Source organism: Melozone crissalis, unplaced genomic scaffold (assembly GCF_028551555.1).
Source record: "Melozone crissalis strain CALT ecotype California unplaced genomic scaffold, PUWL_Pcris_2 ptg000079l_1, whole genome shotgun sequence".
Lineage (NCBI taxonomy): Eukaryota > Metazoa > Chordata > Aves > Passeriformes > Passerellidae > Melozone > Melozone crissalis.
The window spans coordinates 4,855,135-4,875,378 of record NW_026535856.1 but is presented as its reverse complement, the minus strand read 5'-3'; the positions used below and the strand labels follow the sequence as shown (position 1 = coordinate 4,875,378).

Here is a 20,244-nt window from a genome sequence, read left to right as displayed (position 1 = left end):
AAAGCTCAACCATTGACCCAAATCCTGACTCTGGGCCCCAAACTGGGACCCATGGAGTTCATCATCCTCCTCCCAGGTGGGTCCTGCCGCTTTTTCTAGCTGGCCTTGCCTAGTTTCCGGCCCTCGGCCAAACAGGTTCCTGATCCCCATCTCCCCTTTGTCCCCCAGGGCTCTGAGCTGCCGTGACCCTGTTGGATTGCGGGTGGGACCTCCAGCCCCCCGGGGGGTCTCTGCGTGTCCTGTGCTGAGGGTCCGGGTTTAGTTTTGGGAGCTACGACATGCTCTGGGTGCGGCAGAGACCTGGACAGGGGCTGGATTGGCTCGCGAGTATCAGCTACAATGGTGGTTGAACCGGGTACACGCCATCGGTGCAGGGCCGGTTCATGATCTCCAGGGACAACGGGCAGAGCTCGGTGAGGCTGACCATGAACAACCTCAAGGACGATGATTCCGGATTCTGTTTCTGCGCCAAATCTGCTGGTGATAATTGCAATCCTGGTGCTAATTATGAAGAGGCCTGAGGTGGATCCACCCCCATCTCAGTGTCCCCTCCTGTCCTCAACCCCCAGGTCCTTCTCCCAAATCTCCGCTCTTGACCGTTTGTCCAATGTCTCCCCCATTTCCACTCATGGTGAACAAAGACCCCAAACCCTGACTGGTTCTGCCCCAAACCCAACTCTGTTGGTGCAAAAATTTGCCCAATTTCACCCCAAATCTCGACCCTTTGGGATCTTTCGGGGGTCGAGGATGAGATTTTGGGCCAAGACTTGAGTTTGGGGCCAGACCCAGGGCAGGGTTTTGCGCCAATTGGGCAGCGTTGGTGCAACGGGGGCGCGGCTTGGACAAAGGGTCAGGGTGAAGGTTTGGAGGCAATGGTTGAGTCTTGGGGCAGAAACAGGCGAGAGTTTGGTTTCAGTGCTGACCATTGATGCAAATGGGGACAAAGTGTCAACATCTGAGACAACAGGTCAGGTTTGGGATGAAAATAGAAAATTTAGAGATCCAATGATAGGAAAGGAGCAAAAACGAGAAGTTTCACGCTATCAACAGCATTGTCACCATGATTAGCAACAGCCCAACAACCAGCACAAAAAGCCCTGGCACAGAAATAGGATCCGGAATCCTCGTCCTTGAGGTTGTTCATGGTCAGCGTCACCGAGCTCTGCCCGTTGACCCTGGAGATCGTGAACCAGCCCTTGACCAACGGCATGTAGGCGGTCCTGGAACCTGCAGGGCTGCTGATCACCGCGGGCCACTACAGCCCCTGCCCGGGTCTCTGTCGGGCCCATTGCATGGAAAAACTCCCAAAACTGAACCCGGACCCTCTGCAGAGGAGGCGCAGGGACCCCCCGGGGGGCTGGAGGTCCCCCCCGCACTCCAGCAGGGTCACGGCCGCCCAGAGCCCTGCGGGACGGAGGGGAGATGGGGATGAGGCGACGCAAACATCAGGCAGAGCTGTCCAATTAATTAATGGGTGGATTGGGGCTAATTGCAGGGTTTAAGGAACTTTTCAATACAGGAAACCTCTGCTGGACATTTGAGGCAAGAAAAAAGGATTCTGGGGCAAAACCAATGAAGGTTTGGGGATGGGGGAGCGGCCGTGACCCTGCTGGAGTGCGGGGAGCACCTCCAGCCTCCCGGGGGGTCCCTGCCCCTCCTCTGCCGAGAGTCCGGGTTCAGTTTTTGGAATTTTGAGATGGGCTGGTATCGGCAGAGATCCGGGCAGGGGCTGGAGTGGCTCACGAGTATCCACAGCAGTGGCAGCACCGACTACGCACCATCAGTGCAGGGTCGGCTCAGGATCTCCCAGGACAACGGGCAGAGCTCGGTGACACTGACCATGAACAACCTCAAGGATGAGGATTCCGGATCCTATTTCTGTGCCAAGGACACCGATGGTCACGGTGCTTATGCTGATGCTGGTTGGGGAAAATGGAACAGCAAAGCCTTATCAATGTGATTGCCTGGCAAAAGATTTTGAGAATATGGAAACCATCAGCGAGATTGAAAGGAAAGCAAGCTTTGAGATCCCTCAGTGACTGAACAACTGGAAAACAACGGCGTGGCCGGCTGAAGGTGATCCCTTTTTGATGGAACAACACCCTCTGCCTGCAGACAGCTCCAAGGGTCAGAGCAGACCCAGCAGCGTGGCAGAAGGGACCAAAGAGGAGTTTTTAGGGTTTAAATATACTACAAAGTGTAGTTTTTAGGGTTTAAAGTTACTCCAAAGAGGCGTTTTTAGGATTTAAAATTACTCCAAAGAGTAGTTTGTAGGGTTTCCAAAGAGCAGGTTTTAGGCTTGGCAGAAGGGTCCCAAAGACCAATTTTTAGGGTTTAAAATGTAATAGAGTATGGTAATGAAACGATTCTTATAGGCTGTGTGTAAATGCTGTAGGGTTTGTATATTGGACCAGATTGGTTAGTGAGAATTAGAATATTTCACAGAAAAGAAGATTTATTGTGTTGTGGTGGGAACCTCACTCTCTTACCCTTTTATTCTCTTACAGTTTTATGTTCTTACCCTTTTACACTCTTACCATTTTATTCACTGACTCTTTCGCTCTCTTAGCCTTTTTATTCTCTCACCCTTTTATTCATTTACCTTTTTTACTCTCTTACTCTCTGACCCTCTCATCCTCTCTCCCCTCACTTCTCTCAGCCCTGCTCCAGCCATGCCTGGCAGCTCCCAGCAGGGCCCTGCAGTTCGTCCTTTGCAATAAACCCCAAATGCCACAACCTGGCTGCAGAGATCTCTCGTGTCCGTCCGTCTGTCCCGACTGTCCTGCTCCCGGATGCTCCTGCAGTGCTGGATGGGGATCTGGCCATGCACGGCACATCAATAGCACCAGCTCCATAACCACCACCACCACCAGCAGCTGCTTTGGCACAGAAATAGGATCCGGAATCCTCGTCCTTGAGGTTGTTCATGGTCAGCGTCACCAAGCTCTGCCCGTTGTCCCTGGAGATTGTGAACCGGCCCTTGACCGACGGCGCGTAGCCAATATTGGCAGCACTTTTGCTGATCCCTGCAACGAATTCCAGCCCCTGCCCGGGTCTCTGGTGGACCCAGCTCATTCCAAAACTGCCGAAACTGAACCCGGCCCCTCGGCAGAGGAGGCGCAGGGACACTCCCGGGGGCTGGAGGTCCCCCCCCTGCACTCCAGCAGGATCACGGCCGCCCGGAGCCCTGCGGGACAAAGGGGAGATGGGGATGAGAAGCTGGATTGGTTATGGACCCAAAGTGGGCGTCGCCATGCCAGAAGAAGTTTGTGGGATCCACCTGGGATGACTGGCAGGAGTTGCAGGAGGAGGATGGGTCAGTCCACGGGTCCCAATTTGGGGCAACCATCAGGATCTGCATGCAGGAATCAACATTTGGGTGGATTCGTTCCCTCATCCCCATCTCCCCTTTGTCCCGCAGGGCTCCGGGCGGCCTTGACCCTGCTGAAATGCGGGGGGGACCTCCAGCCCCCCAGGGGGGTCCCTGCGCCTCCTCTACCGAGGGTCCGGGTTCAGTGTCGGGAGTTTCTCCATGTTCTGGGTGCGGCAAAAATCCAGGCAGGGGCTGGAATTTGTTGCAGGGCTCAAGGACAACGGTGGCACCATCTACTACGCGCCATCGGTCAAGGGTCGGTTCACGATCTCCCGGGACAACGGGCAGAGCTCGATGACGCTGACCATGAACAACCTCAAGGACGAGGATTCCGGATCCTATTTCTGCGCCAAATGTGTTGATGGTGGCTGTGCCAATAGTGATGGTACTGTTGGTGTGGCATTTATTGCTGATTCTGGTCTTGGTCCCAAATCCCTCCACTTTGTTCCCAAATATCCCGTAGTCCTCTGATCTCCTCACCATCAGCGCTTTTCATCAAATCTCAGCCATTTTACCTCAAAGTCTGCCCCTGTTGCCCCAACTTCCGAATTTCTCCCTGTTTTCCCCATTTCACCCAAATCCCCCCCAGCTCCCCGGGCCCTGATTTAAGGAGGCCTGAACTGCAGCCCAGGGGTGAAGGTTTGGGGCCAATGGTTGAGTTTTGGGGCAGGAGAAGGGGAGGGTTTGGAGTCAGTGCTGACCATTGGGGCAAATGGGGGAGATTTGGGACAAAGGGTCAAGGCCTGAGGTTTGGGTGGAGGATCTCAGGACTGGGGACAGGGGGGAAACTCAAAGACGGGGACTCAAGAAAAACCACCATGGCCAACATCACCACAGACAATATCGTCACCAGCAGCAGCAGCACAAAAATCATCCCCATCCTTGGCACAGAAATAAGCGGTGGAATCCACGACCTTGAGGTTGGTCATGGTCAGCGTCATCAGACTCTGCCCATTGTCCCTGGTGATCATGAACCGGCGCTTGACTGATGGCGTGTACCAGGTTCTGCCACCACTGCAGATGTAGGCGATGACCTCCAGCCCCTGCCTGGGTCTCTGACGGACCCAGCTCATGGCAACACCCCCGAAATTGAACCCAGAGCCTCGGCAGAGGAGGCGCAGGGACCCCCCGGGGGGCTGGAGATCCCCCCCGCGCTCCAGCAGGGTCACGGCCGCCCGGAGCCCTGCGGGAAAATGGGGAGATGGGGATGAGGCCAAACCTCAACCCTTGAACCCACATCCTGACTCTGGGCCACAAACTGGGACCCATGGAGTTCATCATCCTCCTCCCAGGTGGGTCCTGTCCCTTTTTTCCCTATGGCCACGCCCAGTTTGAGGTCCTCAACCAATCAGGTTTCTCATTTCCATCATCTCCCCTTTGTCCCGCAGGGCTCCGGGCGGCCGTGACCCTGCTGGAGTTCGGGGGGGGACATCCAGCCCCCCGGGGGGTCCCTGCGCCTCCTCTGCCGAGGGTCCGGGTTCGATTTTGGCAGTTTTGGGATGGGCTGGGTGTGCCAGAGACCCGGGGAGGGGCTGGAGGACATTGCAGATATCAGTAATGGTGGCAGCACCTGGTATGCACCATCAGTCAAGGGCCGGTTTAGCATCTCCAGGGACAACGGGCAGAGCTCGGTGATGCTGACCGTGAACAACCTCAAAGTCGAAGATTCCACCATCTATTTCTGTGGGAAATCTGCTGGTACTGGTGCTCCTGTTGCTGTTGCTCATGGGGACCTGCGAAGTCCTGGTCTCAACCTCATCACTGCACCCCCACCTGTCCCCGTTCGCCAGACCCTTCCCCAGCTCCCAGCCCCTGACCCCGCCCGTGACCATTTCTCTATTTTCTTTTTCTCTCTCAGGCCCCAACCCCCAACCCTTGGCCATTGATCTTCCCCTAAACTCTGCCGCAAAGGTCAGCGCTGGGCCCGGGGCTGGGGACACAAATTCAGTCACCGAGAGCGGAGACGAGGGCTGGGATTTGGGGGAGGGTCTGTGGAATGGGGACATTTGCGGACACAGCCATGGTGGTGGTGCCAATCCCACAGGCCTCAATATCATCGGCGTCATCATCAGCACCCCTGGCACAGAAATAGGATCCGGAATCCTCATCCTTGAGGTTGTTCATGGTCAGCGTCACCAAGCTCTGCCCGTTTTCCCTGGAGATCCTGAACCGGCCCTGCACCGACGGCGCGTTCCAGGCGTGGGCACCGCTAACGTCGATCAGCGCCAGCCATTCCAGCTCCTGCCCGGGCCTCTGGCGGGTCCAGGTGATGGAGTGAGCCCCGAAACTGAACCCGGCCCCTCGGCAGAGGAGGCGCAGGGACCCCCCGGGGGGCTGGAGGTTTCCCCCGCACTCCAGCAGGGTCACGGCAGCCCGGAGCCCATCCCGAAACCATCCCGGTTATTGCCAAACTCCCCTGGTTTGCTCCCAAATCTCTACCAGAGATCTCCTGTATAATAAGTTGCCTCAAATCGTGCAATTCTCCCCTATCCACTTGTTAGTAATTGGAAAACTCCTCCTGATTCTTCTCCACTGATGGTGCAATTAAAAACTCATTAATGACCGCCAAAATCCCCCGGGACCCCATCCCAGCACAACACGGTCAATTCTTTGAGTTCCCTCCGGCTCCTGGCCCTGCTGCTCCTGCTGCCCCTCCCAGGTGGGCCCCACCCCTTTTTCCAAAAGCCACACCCCTTGCCCCCTTCTGGAGCAATCATATTTCTCATTTTTAATGATCTCCCCTTTGTCCCGCAGGGCTCCGTGCGGCCGTGACCCTGCTGGAGTGCGGGAGGGTCCTTCAGCCCCCCGGGGGGTCCCTGCGCCTCCTCTGCTGAGGGTCCGGGTTCAGTTTTGGACAGTTTGGAATGGGATGGATGCGCCAGAGACCCGGGCAGGGACTGGAATGGGTCGCGGGGATCAGCAGCCCTTCTGGTTCCAGCACCTTCTATGCGCCATCAGTGCAGGGCCGGTTCACATTCTCCAGGGACAACGGGCAGAACTCGGTGACGCTGACCATGAACAACCTCAAGGACGAGGATTCCGGATCCTATTTCTGTGCCAAAAGTGCTTACAGTGGTTATAGTTATGGTGCTGCTGCTTTTATTGACAATTCCAGCAGTGGTCCCGCCCTCCACGATGGTCACCAGATGTCTCCATTCCCATTTACCCTTCCTCCAGAGCCCAGCTTTTCTCTTCAAATCCTCAATATTTTCCCCCAAACTTGGCCCCTGCTGCCCCAACTCTCGACTTTCCCCCAATTGTTCCCATTTCACCCAAATCTCCCCCAGCTCCCCGGGCCCTGATTGGAGGAGGCCTGACCTGGAGGCCGGGGGTGAAGGTTTGGGACCAATGGTTGAGTTTTGGGGCAAGAGCAGGGGAGGGTTTGGGGTCAGTGCTGACCATTGGGGCAAATGGGGGAGATTTGGGACAAAGGGTCAAGGGCTGGGTCAATGGATGAGGTTCGGGGGAATGATCTGAGATTGGGGACAGGGGGGGCTCAGACAGGGGCGGTGCCACCAGCGACATGGTCAAAATAAGCAGCACCAGCACCACCACCAGCACCACTGTCTTTGGCACAGAAATAGGTGGTGGAATCCTCGTCCTTGAGGTTGTTCATGGTCAGTGTCACCGAGCTCTGCCCGTTGTCCCTGGAGATCCTGAACCGGCCTTGCACCGATGGCGCGTAGCTGGTGCTGGAACCAGAAGGGCTGCTGATCCCCACGACCCTTTCCAGCCCCTGCCCGAGTCTCTGGCAGATCCATTGCATGGGAAAACTGCTGAAACTGAACCCGGACCCTCTGCAGAGGAGGCACAGGGACCACCCGGGGGGCTGGAGGTCCCCCCCGCACTCCAGCAGGGTCACGGCCGCCCGGAGCCCTGCGCGACAAAGGGGAGATGGGGATGGGGCCAAAGCTCAACATTGACCCAAATCCTGATTCTTTGCCCCAAATTCTGACCCCTGGACCTTCTCATCCTTCTCCAAAGTAGGTCCCGACTCTTTTCCAACTGGCCAAACCCACTTTGAGGTCCTCAGCCGATCAGGTTCCTGATCCCCATCTGCCCTTTGTCCCGCACGGCTCCGGGTGGCCGTGACCCTGCTGGAGTGCGGGGGGGACCTCCAGATCCCCGGGGGGTCCCTGCACCTCCTCTGCCGAGGGTCCGGGTTCAATTTTGGACAATTTGGGATGGGCTGGTTCCGCCAGAGACCCGGGCAGGGGCTGGAACACATCGGAGGGTTCTAAAGCGATGGCAGCACCTACTACACGCCATCGGTCAAAGGCCGGGTCACGGCCTCCAGGGACAATGGGCAGAGCTTGGTAACGCTGACCATGAACAACCTCAAGGACCAGGATTCCGGATCCTATTTCTGTTCCAGATACAGTGATGGTGGTTGGAATGGGGCTGCTGTTGCTTATGGTGACAATCCTCAGCATCGCCCCAAGCCCGCAGCCCGTGTTCCCAAAATTTCCCAAAATCCTTCTCCCAAATCCCAACCCTTGACCCCATTCTTGACCTTACTCCCCAGTCTCCACTATTGCTGCCGGAATTCCTGATGTTTTCCAAATTTTGCCCATTTCTCCCAAATATACCCCAGCTCCCTGGGCCCTTATTGGAGGAGGCCTGAACTGGAGCCCAGGGGTGAATATTTGGGGCCAATGGTTGAGATTTGGGGCAGGAACAGGGGAGGGTTTGGGGTCAGTGCTGACCATTGGTGCAAATGGGGGAGATTTGGGACAAAGGGTCAAGGGCTGAGGTTTGAGGACAATTTGAAGGAAGGGTCTGGGTTTGGGGACAGGTGAGGACACAGAGATGGGGATGGATCCACCACAGCCATCGTCATTATAAGCAGCAGCACCATCACCATAACCCCTACCAGCATGTTTGGCACAGAAATAGGATCCGGAATCCTCGTCCTTGAGGTTGTTCATGGTCAGTGTCACCGAGCTCTGCCCGTTGTCCCCGGAGATCCTGAACCGTCCTTTGACCGACGGCACATAGCCGGTGCTGCCACCACTGCTGCTGATACTGGCGATGTATTCCAGCGTCTGCCCAGGTCTCTGGCAGATCCAGAACATTCAATAACTCCCAAAACTGAACCCAGAGTGCGGCACAGCAATGTCAGGGACCCCCTGGGGTGCTGGAGTTCCCCCCCGCAATCCAGCACGGTCACGGCCGCCCGGAGCCCTGCGGGACAAAGGGGAGATGGGGATGAAAAGCCTGATTGGTCGAGGGGCTAAAAGTGGGCGTGGTCAGCTGGAAAAAGAGGTTAGACCCAGCTGGGAGGAGCATGATGAACTCCAAGGGTCCCAATTTTGGGCCCAGAGTCAGGATTTGGGTCAATGTTGAGCTTTGGCCTCATCCCCATCTCCCCTTTCTCCCGCAGGGCTCCGGGCCGCCGTGACCCTGCTGGAGTGCGGGGGGAACCTCCAGCCCCCCGGGGGGTCCCTGCGCCTCCTCTGCCGAGGGTCCGGGTTCAGTTTTGGGAGTTATGGAATGTTCTGGATCCCCCAGAAACCCGGGCAGGGTTTGGAATACGTCGCAGGCATCTACAACACTGGTGGCAGCACCTACTACAATCCGTCGGTCAAGGGCCGGTTCACGATCTCCAGGGACAATGGGCAGAGTTCGGTGACGCTGACCATGAACAACCTCAAGGACGAGGATTCCGCCACCTATTTCTGTGCCAAGAGTTCCGGTGCTGGTTGGGCTGAAAGTGCTCATCGTATTGACGATGGCCTTGCTGTCCCCATCCCCATCCCCGTGTCCCCCCCGTCCCCGTTGCCCAGACCCTTCCACCAAACCCCCAGCCCACACCCAGCCCTTGACCATTGATCCCAACCTTGCTCTGCCCGGGCCCAGTTCTCACCCGCTGACCCCAAAGCACAACTCCAGACCCCAAATCTGCTCTTTGTGCCCCAAAACCTTGTTATAAAAGTGGATACTTCAAGCCAAGGGTTAAATTTTGAGTCAAATTTGTGGCAATGTGCAGAGAGCAGATTTCAGGCCGAACCACTCCAAGACTGGGACATGGGGACAGGAATGGGGTCCAGGCTTGGGGTTTTGGGGGAGGGTCCAGAGAATGGAGATAGGTGGGGACCGGGGAAAAGGAACACAGCCAAATGCAACCGAAACATGAGAGTGACCAATACCTGCAGCAGCACCCCAACCAGCAGTACCAACAACACTTCTGCCACAGAAATAGGATCCGGAATCCTCGTCCTTGAGGTTGTTCATGGTCAGCGTCACCAAGCTCTGCCCGTTGTCCCTGGACATCCTGAACCGACCCTTGAGCAATGGCGCATAGTAGGCGCTGCCACTGCTGTGGATACTCGCGACCCATTCCAGCCCCTGCCCGGGTCTCTGGCGGACCCAGCTCATTCCAAAACTCCCAAAACTGAACCCGGACCCTCGGCAGAGGAGGCGCAGGGACCCCCTGGGGGGCTGGAGGTTCCACCCGGACCCCAGCAGGGTCACGGCTGCCCTGAGCCCTGCGGGACAGAAGGGAGATTGGCACGGGTCCCGGCTGTGCCATTCTCGTTTCCTACACAGAGTCAGAAACCATCCTCTCTTTCCCTCTCTCTCCCTCTCTCTCTCTGTCTCTCTCTTTCTCACACATTTTTTTTCCTGGAGCAGCACAAAGAGAAGATGAAGATGAAACAATTCCCATCTCTCCTCGCTGCTCTTGCTGTTTCTGCAGGTGTGGAATGTGTCAGGGGGATTATTCCCCTCCAGGGATTTACCAGTTGGGTTCTGCTGCAGATTGTTTTGTTTCCTTGGCCAATGGGCTCCAAGCCGTGACCTGGCTCTGTCAGTCACTCGCGGGGTTTCTTCAGGACATTTTAGGGTCTTTTGTACGGAATTCTTTTAGTATCTCTTTAGTATAGGTGTAATATAGCATTAATGAGATATAATAGAGAATTAAAGAGATATAATATAGCATTAATGAGATATGATAGAGCAATAATTAGATATAATATAGCATTAATGAGATATAATATAATAAAAATGAGATGTTATATAGAATTAATGAGACATAATATAGTATTAATGAGATGTAATACAGTATTAATGAGATATAGTATAGTATTAATGAGATATAATATAGAATTAATGTGATATAATATAGTATTAGGAGATATAATATACTATTAATGAGATGTAATATAGTAATATTGAGATATAAAGTAGTATTAATGTAATAAAATATAATATTAGTGTAATGTAGTAGAGATTTAATAGAGCAATAGTTCAGCATTCTGAATCATGGAGTCAGATGCTGTGACCCTGCTGGAGTGCGAGGGGGACCTCCAGCTCCCCGGGATGTCCCTGTGCATCCTCTGCCGAGGGTCTGGGTTCAGTTTCAGGAGTTTCTCCATGCTCTGGCTGGGTCAGAAACCCGGGCAGGTGCGGGAATATGTTGCAGTGATCTGGAGCAGTAGTTCCTACACGGCGTACGCGCCATCGGTGCAGAGCCGGTTCAGGATCTCCAGGGACAATGGGAAGAGCTCGGTGACGCTGACCATGAACAACCTCAAGGACGAGGATTCCGGATCCTATTTCTGCTCCAAATCTGACTATGATAATGATTGGAGTGCTGCTGCTTCTGATGAAGACAGCAGTTGTGGATCCACACCAACCTTCAAGTCCCACCTGTCCCCAGACCCAGACTCTTCCCCCACAAACCTCAGCCCTTGACCCTTTGTCCCAAATCTCCCCCATTTGCACCAATGGTCAGCACTGACCCCAAACTCTCCCCTCCTCCTGCCCCAACACTCAACCATTGGCCCCAAACCTTCACCCCTGGCCTCCAGATCAGGCCTCCTCCAATCAGGGCCCAGGAACTGGGAGAGATTTGGGTGAAATGGGAAAAACTGGGATAAAGTCGAAAGCTGGGGCAATGATGGTGGACACTGGGGGAGAAGGTCAAGAATGGGTCAAGGGTTGGAATTTGGGCAAGGATTTTAGGGATTTTGTGACATTTGGGGAGCCAGGGATGGGGGTTTGGGGCCACCACCAGCATTGTCACCATGTCCATAGCTCCCAGAGAGGATTCCAGCCCAGCCCCAAGGAGCAGCCCCAGACACCAAGGCCGCTGAGGGAGATGTGAAGCCCCAGGTGGGAGCGAGGGAGGGAGGGAGGGAGGAGAAGACGCCGCAATTTTGGGGCTCCGCAGCCTCCCCCCACTTCCTCCCTGGCAGCTGCCGGGGCCCGGCCGGGGCAGGAAAGGAAACAGAAAGTTCCTGGTTTTGGTCATTGTGAACATCTGTGTTTGGCAGAGGGCAGCTCAGCCTCGGGGCGCTGCGGCAGAGCGCCGGCTGCAAAAAAGCTTTGTGTGCAAAGGGCCCTGGAGTGATCCCCGTTCCGCACTGGGACAAAGGGGAAGGGCAAGACTGGGGAGAAATGGGGAAAATTGGGGGAATTTGGGAATTGGGGAAGTGGTGGTGGCATTTGAGGGAAATGGTCAAGATTTGAGAAATAGGTGAGGGGATTTTGGGGAAGGATCAGAGAATTTTGAGATATTTGGGGAGAGAGAGGAGAGGGCTTGGGACCACAACCACCATCAACACCATAAGCATAAGCACCATTACCACAACTACTGCTGTAACATCTGGCACAGAAATAGGTGGCAGAATCCTCGTCCTTGAGGTTGTTCATGGTCAGCATCACCAAGCTCTGCCCATTGTCCCTGGAGATCGTGAACCGGCCCTTGACCAATGGCACGTAGTAGGTGCTGGAACCAGTTTTGTAGATTCCAGCGAGCCATTCCAGCCCCTGCCCGGGTCTCTGTCGGATCCAGTATATGTCAAAATTGCTGAAATCTAACCCGGACCCTCGGCAGAGGAGGCGCAGGGACCCCACGGAGGGCTGGAGGTCCCCCCTGCACTCCAGCAGGGTCACGGCCGCTCAGAGCCCTGCGGGACAAAGGGGAGATGGGGATGAGGCCAAAGCTCAACCCTTGACCCAAATCCTGACTCTGGGCCCTAAACTGGGACACTTGGAGTTCATCATCCTCCTCCCAGCTGGGTCCTGCCCCTTCTTCCAGCTGGCCACACCTGCTTTTAGGCCCTTGACCAATCAGGTTTCTCATCCCCATCTCCCCTTTGTCCCGCAGGGCTCCGGGCGGCCGTGACCCTGCTGGAGTTCGGGGTGGAGCTCCAGTCCCCCGGGGGGTCCCTGTGCCTCCTCTGCCGAGGGTCCGGGTTCGATTTTGGCAGTTTTAGGATGGGCTGGCATCAACAGAGACCCGGGCAGACGGTGGAATACATCGCCAGTATCAGCAGCAGTGGTGTCAGCACCTACTACGCAGATCCGGTCAAGGGCCGGTTAAGGATCTCCAGGGACAACGGGCAGAGCTCGGTGACGCTGACCATGAACAACCTCAAGGACGAGGATTCCGCCAACTATTTCTGTGTCAAAGCTTCTGGTGGTGGTGGTGCTCCTGCTGATTATATTGACGGTGCTCGTGCTGTCCCCATCTCCTCGTGTCCCGCTGTACCCATTGCCCAGACCCTTCCCCCAAACCTCCAGCCTGCACCCAGCCCTTGACCATTGATCCCAACCTTGCCCTGCCTCGGCCCCAGTTCTCACCCGCTGACCCCAAACCACAACTCCTGACCCCAAATCTCCTCTTTGTGCCCCAAAACTTGATTCTGAAAGTGGATACTGCTGGTCATGGGTTAAGATTTCAGTCAACTTTGTGGACGAGAGTTGAGAATCTGGGGCAGAGCCAGGGCAGGGTTGGGAGATGGGGTCAGAAATGGCATCAGGGGCAGAGTTTGGGAGAAGGGTCTGGGGAACCGGGAGAGGTGGGACAGAGCCATTGGGATGGGGTCAATACCATCAGCAGCAGCACCCCAAGTACCATAGGCAGCTTTCCCGCAGAAATAGGAACCAGAATCCTCGTCCTTGAGGTTGTTCATGGTCAGCATCACCGAGCTCTGCCCGTTGTCCCTGGAGATCCTGAACTGGCCCTTGGCCAACGGCGCTTAGATGGTGCTGGAACCATCTCTCCTGATCCACGCGATGAATTCCAGCCCCTCCCTGGGTCTCTGGCACATGCAGAATATGGAGAAACTCCCGAAACAGAACCCAGCCCCTCGGCAGAGGAGGCGCAGGGACCCCCGGGGGGCTGGAGGTTCCCCCCACACTCCAGCAAGGTCACGGCCGCCCAGAGCCCTGCGGGACAAAGGAGAGATCGGGATGAGGAGATGAATTGGCTGTGGACCCAAAGTGGGCACCGCCAATTCAGAAGAAGGGTGTGGGATCCACCTGGGATGACTGGCAGGAGTTGCAGGAGGAGGATGGTGAACTTCAAGGGTCCCAGTTTGTAGCCAAGAGTCAGGATTTGGGTCAAGGTTTGAGCTTTGGCCTCATCCCCATCTCCCCTTTGTCCCGCAGGGCTCCGGGCGGCCGTGACCCTGCTGGAGTGCGGGGGGGACCTCCAGCCCCCCGGGGGTTCCCTGCGCCTCCTCTGCCGAGGGTCCGGGTTCAGTTTTGGCAGTTTTGGGATGGGCTGGGTGCGCCAGAGACCCGGGCAGGGGCTGGAATACGTCGCTGGGATCACCAACACTGGTGGTTGGACCGAGTACACGAATTCGTTCAAGGGCCGGTTCAGGATCTCCAGGGACAACGGGCGGAGCTCGGTGATGCTGACCGTGAACAACCTCAAGGACGAGGATTCCGCCACCTATTTCTGTGCCAAATCTGGTCGTACTAATGGCGGTTGGGCTGTTGCTGCTGATCCTTCTGACGCGTCCTCATCCCTGTGTACCCCCCTGCCCCCATTCCGCAGCCCCTTCTCCCAGTCCCCAGCCCCTGGCCCCATTCCTGTCCCCTTGCCCCAACCCTCCCCTGGCTCTGCCCCAAATTTTCAGCTCCTGGCCCCACACCTCAGCCTGGGGCCCATACGGGGCCATTTTGGCTCCTGGGCGGGCCCCGGCCCTTCTGCCAGGATCCCTGGGCTGAACTCGCCCAACTCTGCCCAAATCTGCACTGCTGGCCCAGAGCAGCCACCACTGACACAAATCCCCAATTCTGACCCAAATTGGGACCCTGGACCTCAAACCCCGACATTCAGAGCAAAGTTTTGGGGCAGAAACAGGAGATTTGGGGTCAGGAGTTGTGGTTTGGGGTCATCGGGTGAGAATTGGGTCCGAGGCAGAGCAAGGTTGGGATCAATAGTGAAGGGCTGGGTGTGGGCTGGGGGTTTGGGGCAGGGGGACAGGATGGGACAAAGAGATGGGGATGGCACCGTCACTACGACCGGGATTATCAGCATAACCAGCATCAGATCTGGCACAGAAATAGGATCCGGAATCCTCATCCTTGAGATTGTTCATGGTCAGCGTCACCGAGCTCTGCCCGTTGTCCCTGGAGATCCTGAACCAGCCCTTGACCGATGGCGCGTACCAGGTGCTGCCATCACTGCTGTAGATCCCTGCGATGTATTCCAAACCCTGCCCGGGTCTCTGCCGGACCCAGTACATTCCATAATCACCGAAACTGAACCCGGACCCGCGGCACAGCAACGTCAGGGACCCCCCGGGGGGCTGGAGGTCCCCCGCGCACTCCCGCAGGGTCACGGCGACCCGGAGCCCTGCGGGACAAAGGGGAGATGCGGATGAGAAACCTGATTGGTCGAGGGCCAAAAACTGTGAGGGTCAAGCTTGATAAAGGATTGGGACCCACCTGGGAGGAGGATGATGAACTCCACGGGTCCCAATTTGTGGCCAAGGGTCAGGATTTGGGTCAAGGTTTGAGCTTTGGACTCATCCCCATCTCCCGTTTGTCCCGCAGGGCTCCGGGCGACTGTGACCCTTCTGGAGTGTGGGAGGGTCCTCCAGCCCCCCGGGGAGTCCCTGAGCCTGCTTTGCCGAGGGTCCGGGTTCAGTTTTGGCAGTTTTACCATGTTCTGCATCCGCCAGAGACCCGGGCAGGGGCTGGAATGGGTTGGAAGTATCAGCAGTGGTGGTGGCACCATCTACTACGCACCATCGGTGCAGGGCCGGTTCACAATCTCCAGGGACAACGGGCCGAGCTCGGTGACGCTGACCATGAACAACCTCAAGGTGGAGGATTCCGGATCCTATTTCTGTGCCAGGGCTGCTTGTGGTTATGGTGCTGCTGCTAATGGTGGCAATGCCCCTGATGGTCTCAAGATCCTGCCTTTCATCCCACTCCCATCATTGAGTCTCCAGAGTTCTGCTTTTCATCCCAAACCTCACCCACTGACCCAGCCCTTTACCCTTTGTCCCCATTTGCCCCAATGGTCAGCACTGACCCCAAACCCTCCCCTGCTCCTGCCCCAAAACTCAACCATTGGCCCCAAACCTTCACCCCTGGCTCCAGTTCAGGCCTCCTCCAAAGAGGGCCTGGGAGCTGGGGGAGATTTAGGTGAAATGGGAAAAATTGGGAGAAATCCGGAAGTTGGGGCAACAGGGGCAGACTTTAGGGTAAAATGACTGAGATTTGATGGAAAGGGCTGATTGTGAGGAGATCAGAGGACTATGGGATATTTGGGAACAAAGTGGAGGGATTTGGGAACAAGACCAGAACCAGCAATAAATGCAAGACCAACAGTACCATGACTATTTGCACAACCACCATCAACGCATTTGGCACAGAAATAGGATCCGGAATCCTCGTCCTTGAGGTTGGTCATGGTCAGCATCACCGAGCTCTGCCCGTTGTCCCTGGAGATCGTGAACCGGCCGTTGACCGATGGCGCGTAGGCGATGCTGCAACTGTTGTCCTTGATCCCTGCGACGAATTCCAGCCCCTGCCTGGATCTCTGTCGCACCCAGAACATGCAGAAACTCCCAAAACTGAACCCGGATCCTCGGCACAGCAACGTCAGGGAGCCCCCGGGGGGCTGGAGGTCCCCCCCGCACTCCAGCACGGTCACAGCCGCCTGCAGCCCTGTGGGACAAAGGGGAGATGGGGATGATGAGACCCATTGGTTGTGCAGTCAAAGTGGGCGCTGCCATTCCAGAAGAAGGGTGTGGGATCCACCTGGGATGACTGGCAAGAGTTGCAGGAGGAGGATGGGGCGGTCCAAGGGTCCCAATTTGGGGTCAACATCAGGATCCGCATGCAGGAATCAACATTTGGGTGGATTCCTTCACTCACCCCCATCTCCCCTTTGTCCCGCAGGGCTCCGGGCAGCCATGACCCTGCTGGAGTGCGGGGAGGACCTCCAGCCCCCCGGGGGGTCCCTGCGCCTCCTCTGCCGAGGGTCCGGGTTCTATTTCATCAGTTTTGGGATGGCCTGGATCCGCCAGAGACCGGGACAGGGTTTGGAGTTTGTGGCGAGTGTCACCAGTGATGGCGGCACTCCCAGATACGCGCCGTCATTCAAGGGCCGGTTCACGATCTCCAGGGACAACGGGCAGAGCTCGGTGACGCTGACCATGAAAAACCTCAAGGACGAGGATTCCACCGTTTATTTCTGTATCAAACTTTGCAATGGTTACGCTGGCAATGCTATTGACGCCGGTTTCGGCATCAATCCTGGCAGTGACCATGATGGTCATCAAGTTTTCCAATCCCAGAGATACGTCGTCCAAATCCCAGCCCTTCTCCTCAAATCTTCACCATTTTCCCCCAAAGTCTGCCCCTGCAGACCAAACTCTCCATTTCCCCACAATTTTCCCCATTCCACCCCAATCTCGCCCAGTTGCCTCCGTCCGAGTGTGGAGTAGGGATCGCTCCATGGCCCTTTGCACACAAAGCTTTTTGTGCCGCTGGAACTCTGCCGCAGAGCCCACAGGCTGAGCTGCCCTCTGCCAAACACAGATGTTCACAATGACCAAAACCAGGAACTTTCTGTTTCCTTTCCTGCCCCGGCCGGGCCCCGGCAGCTGCCGGGCAGGAAGAGGGGGGAGGCTGCAGAGCCCCAAAATCGCGGCGTCTGCTCCTCCCTCCCTCCCACCCACGCTCCCACCTGGGGCTTCACTTCTCCCTCAGCGGCCGCGGAGTCTGGAGCTGCTCCTTGGGGCTGGGCTGGAATCCTCTCTGCGAGCTATGGAGAAAAAACCCTTTTATTTTTCCCGAAACTCATGAAAGTTAGAGGAGATGAAATTGTTGAAATTGATCTCGAACCATGGGCACCATGCTGAGAGAAGCAGAGGGGTGCAAGGGTGGAGTCACCTGGAACGTTCCATCGGTCAAGGGCAGGGTCAGAATGGCCAAGGAGAGCTCAGGAGCCAAAATGGCCCCGAGTGGGCCCCGAGCTGAGGTGTGGGGCCAGGAGCTGAGAATGCGGGGCAGAGCCAGGGCAGGGTTGGGGCACGGGGACAGGAATGGGGTCAGGGCCTGGGGATTGGGGAAGGGTCTGGGGAACGGGGACAAGGGGGGAAAGGATGAAGGGGACGGGGTCAAAAGCATCAGCACGAGCAACATTTCCAGTAACAGTGGTTTTGGCACAGAAATAGGTGGCGGAATCCTCGTGCTTGAGGCTGTTCATGGTCAGCGTCACCGAGCTCTGCCCGTTGTCCGTGGAGATCGTGACCCGGCCCTTGACCGATGGTGCGTAGTAGGTGCTGCCACCACTGTTGATGCTTCCAACCCACTCCAGTCCCTGTCCAGGTCTCTGTCGAACCCAATCCATTTCGAAACTGTCAAAACTGAACCCGGACCCTCGGCATAGGAGGAACAGGGAACCCCCGGGGGGCTGGAGGTCTCCCCCGCACTCCAGCAGGGTCACGGCCACCCGAGGCCTTGTGGGACAAAGGGGAGATGGGGATGAGGCCAAAGCTCAACCCTTGACCCAAATCCTGACTCTGGGCCCCAAATTGGGACCTTTGGAGTTCATCATCCTCCTCCCAAGGGGGTCCTGCCCCTTTTTACAGCTGGCCTTGCCCACTTTGAGGCCCTCGACTAATCAGGTTCCTCATCCCCATCTCCCCTTTGTCTCGCAGGGCTCCGGGCGGCCGTGACCCTGCTGGAGTGCGGGGGGGAACTCCAGCCCCCCGGGGGTTCCCTGCGCCTCCTCTGCCGAGGGTCCGGGTTTGATTTTGGAAGCGACATGTTCTGGGTGAGCCAGAGACCTGGGCAGGGGCTGGAGTGGCTCGCGAGTATCAGCTACAATGGTGTTTTGACCGGGTACGTGGATTCGGTCAAGGGCCTTTTCAGGATCTCCAGGGACAACGGGCAGAGCTCGGTGACGCTGACCATGAACAACTTCACGGTCGAGGTTTCCGGATCCTATTTCTATGCCAAGTGTGTTGATGATCGTGCTGGTTGGGAGAATGTAGCCTGTCGTTCTGACCTCATCCCCATGGCTGTTTCCCCCATGTCCCCGTTCCCCAGACCCTTCCCCAATCCCCAGCCCCTGACCCCATTCCTGTCCCCGTGTCCCAGCTCTGAACTGGCTCTGCCCCAATCTCAGCTCTTGACCCCAAACCTCGGCTCTTGGCTCCACGTCCCAACCAAATTCCCCAAAACTGACGAGGACTGGCCAGATCCTGGCCCACCGTGTCAATCTGCCTTTGCTTTGTGTGATTGGCCACACACCTCTCGCGCTGAGCGGCGCCATCGAGTTCTGTGTGTACTGCCGGGGCCGTGAGCCACCGGCACCTCCCCATGGCCACAGCCCGGTGAGGAGAGCGATGGTGGGAAACACAACGGCTCCCGAAGGGTCCCCACAGCGCCGTCCCGGTGGGGATTGGGACAGAGACTCCCGGGCGGGGATAAATCCCTCTGGGGCAGCCCCAAATCCGCACGCCTGGCACCAAACCCGCGCTGGGGGCACCGAATCCGGAGGGTTTGGCACAAAAATTGGCACCAAGGGTGAAGGGGTGATGCCGAGAGTTGGGAATCTGGGGGAAAATGGCGGAGATTTGGGACAGAGCCAGTTCAGGGCTGAGACACGGGGCAGGAATTGGGTCAGGGGCAGGGGACTAGGGGAAGGGTCTGGGCTTTGGAGATGTGGCTAAAACGATACCACCAGCATAGGCATTATTATCAGCAGACTTCCCGCAGAAATAGACGGCGGAATCCTCGTCCTTGAGGTTGTTCGTGGTCAGCGTCACCGAGCTCTGCCCATTGTCCCTGGAGATCGTGAACCGGCCCTTGACTGAATCCGCGTAGGCAGTTCTGCCACCATTGCTGCTGATACTCGCGATGTATTCCAGCGTCTGCCCGGGTCCCTGCCGCACCCAGTACATCCCAAATTGTCCAAAACTGAACCCGGACCCTCGGCAGAGGAGGCGCAGGGACCCCCCGGGGGCTGGAGGTCTGCCCCGCACTCCAGCAGGGTCACGGCTGCCCGGAGCCCTGCGGGACAAAGGGGAGATGGGGATGAGGCCAAAGCTCAACCCTTGACCCAAATCCTTACCCTTGGCCCAAAATTGGGACCCTTGGAGTTTATGATCCTCCTGCCAGGTGGGTCCTGTACCTTTTTCCAGCTGGCCACACCCACATTAAGGCTCTCGACCAATAAGATTTCTCATCCCCATCTCCCCTTTGTCCCGCAGGGCTCCGGGAGGCCGTGACCCTGCCAGAGTGCGGGGGGGACCTCCAGCCCCCCGGGGGGTCCCTGCGCCTCCTCTGCCGACGGTCCGGGTTCAGTTTCGGGGGTCACTCCATGCAATGGATCCGCCAGAGCACCGGGCAGGGGCTGGAATGGCTCGCGGGGATCCACAGCTCTGGGGGTTACACCCACTACGCCCCGTGGGTCAAGGGCCGGGTCAGGATCTCCAGGGACAACGGGCAGATCTTCACAGCACTGACCATGATCGACCTGCAGCACGAGGATTCCGGATCCTGTTTCTGTGCCAAAGCCGCTGGGGCTGATGGAGATGACCATGATGCCAGTGCTATTGACTCCACCCCCATCGTTGTGTCCCCAAATGTCCCCGAATCGCAGACCC

The 20,244-nt window shown here is 56.9% G+C and overlaps 2 pseudogenes and 1 gene segment (V, D, J or C); 2 read left to right on the top strand and 1 right to left on the bottom strand.

The window, feature by feature from the left end:
* The first annotated feature begins 8,761 nt into the window (after nt 1–8,761).
* Nucleotides 8,762–10,171, top strand: LOC128946310 (immunoglobulin heavy variable 3-23-like; annotated as a pseudogene).
* Nucleotides 10,172–13,776: 3,605 nt separating this feature from the next.
* LOC128946309 (immunoglobulin heavy variable 3-23-like) lies at nt 13,777–16,393 on the top strand (the record flags this gene model as incomplete). The annotated part of the segment is given in 2 exon segments: nt 13,777–14,095; nt 16,269–16,393. Coding segments are annotated over 2 exon segments (444 nt in total), but the record flags the coding sequence as incomplete, so codon positions are not given.
* A 2,879-nt stretch (nt 16,394–19,272) lies between these two features.
* Nucleotides 19,273–20,180, bottom strand: LOC128946308 (immunoglobulin heavy variable 3-64D-like; annotated as a pseudogene).
* Nucleotides 20,181–20,244: the final 64 nt, after the last annotated feature.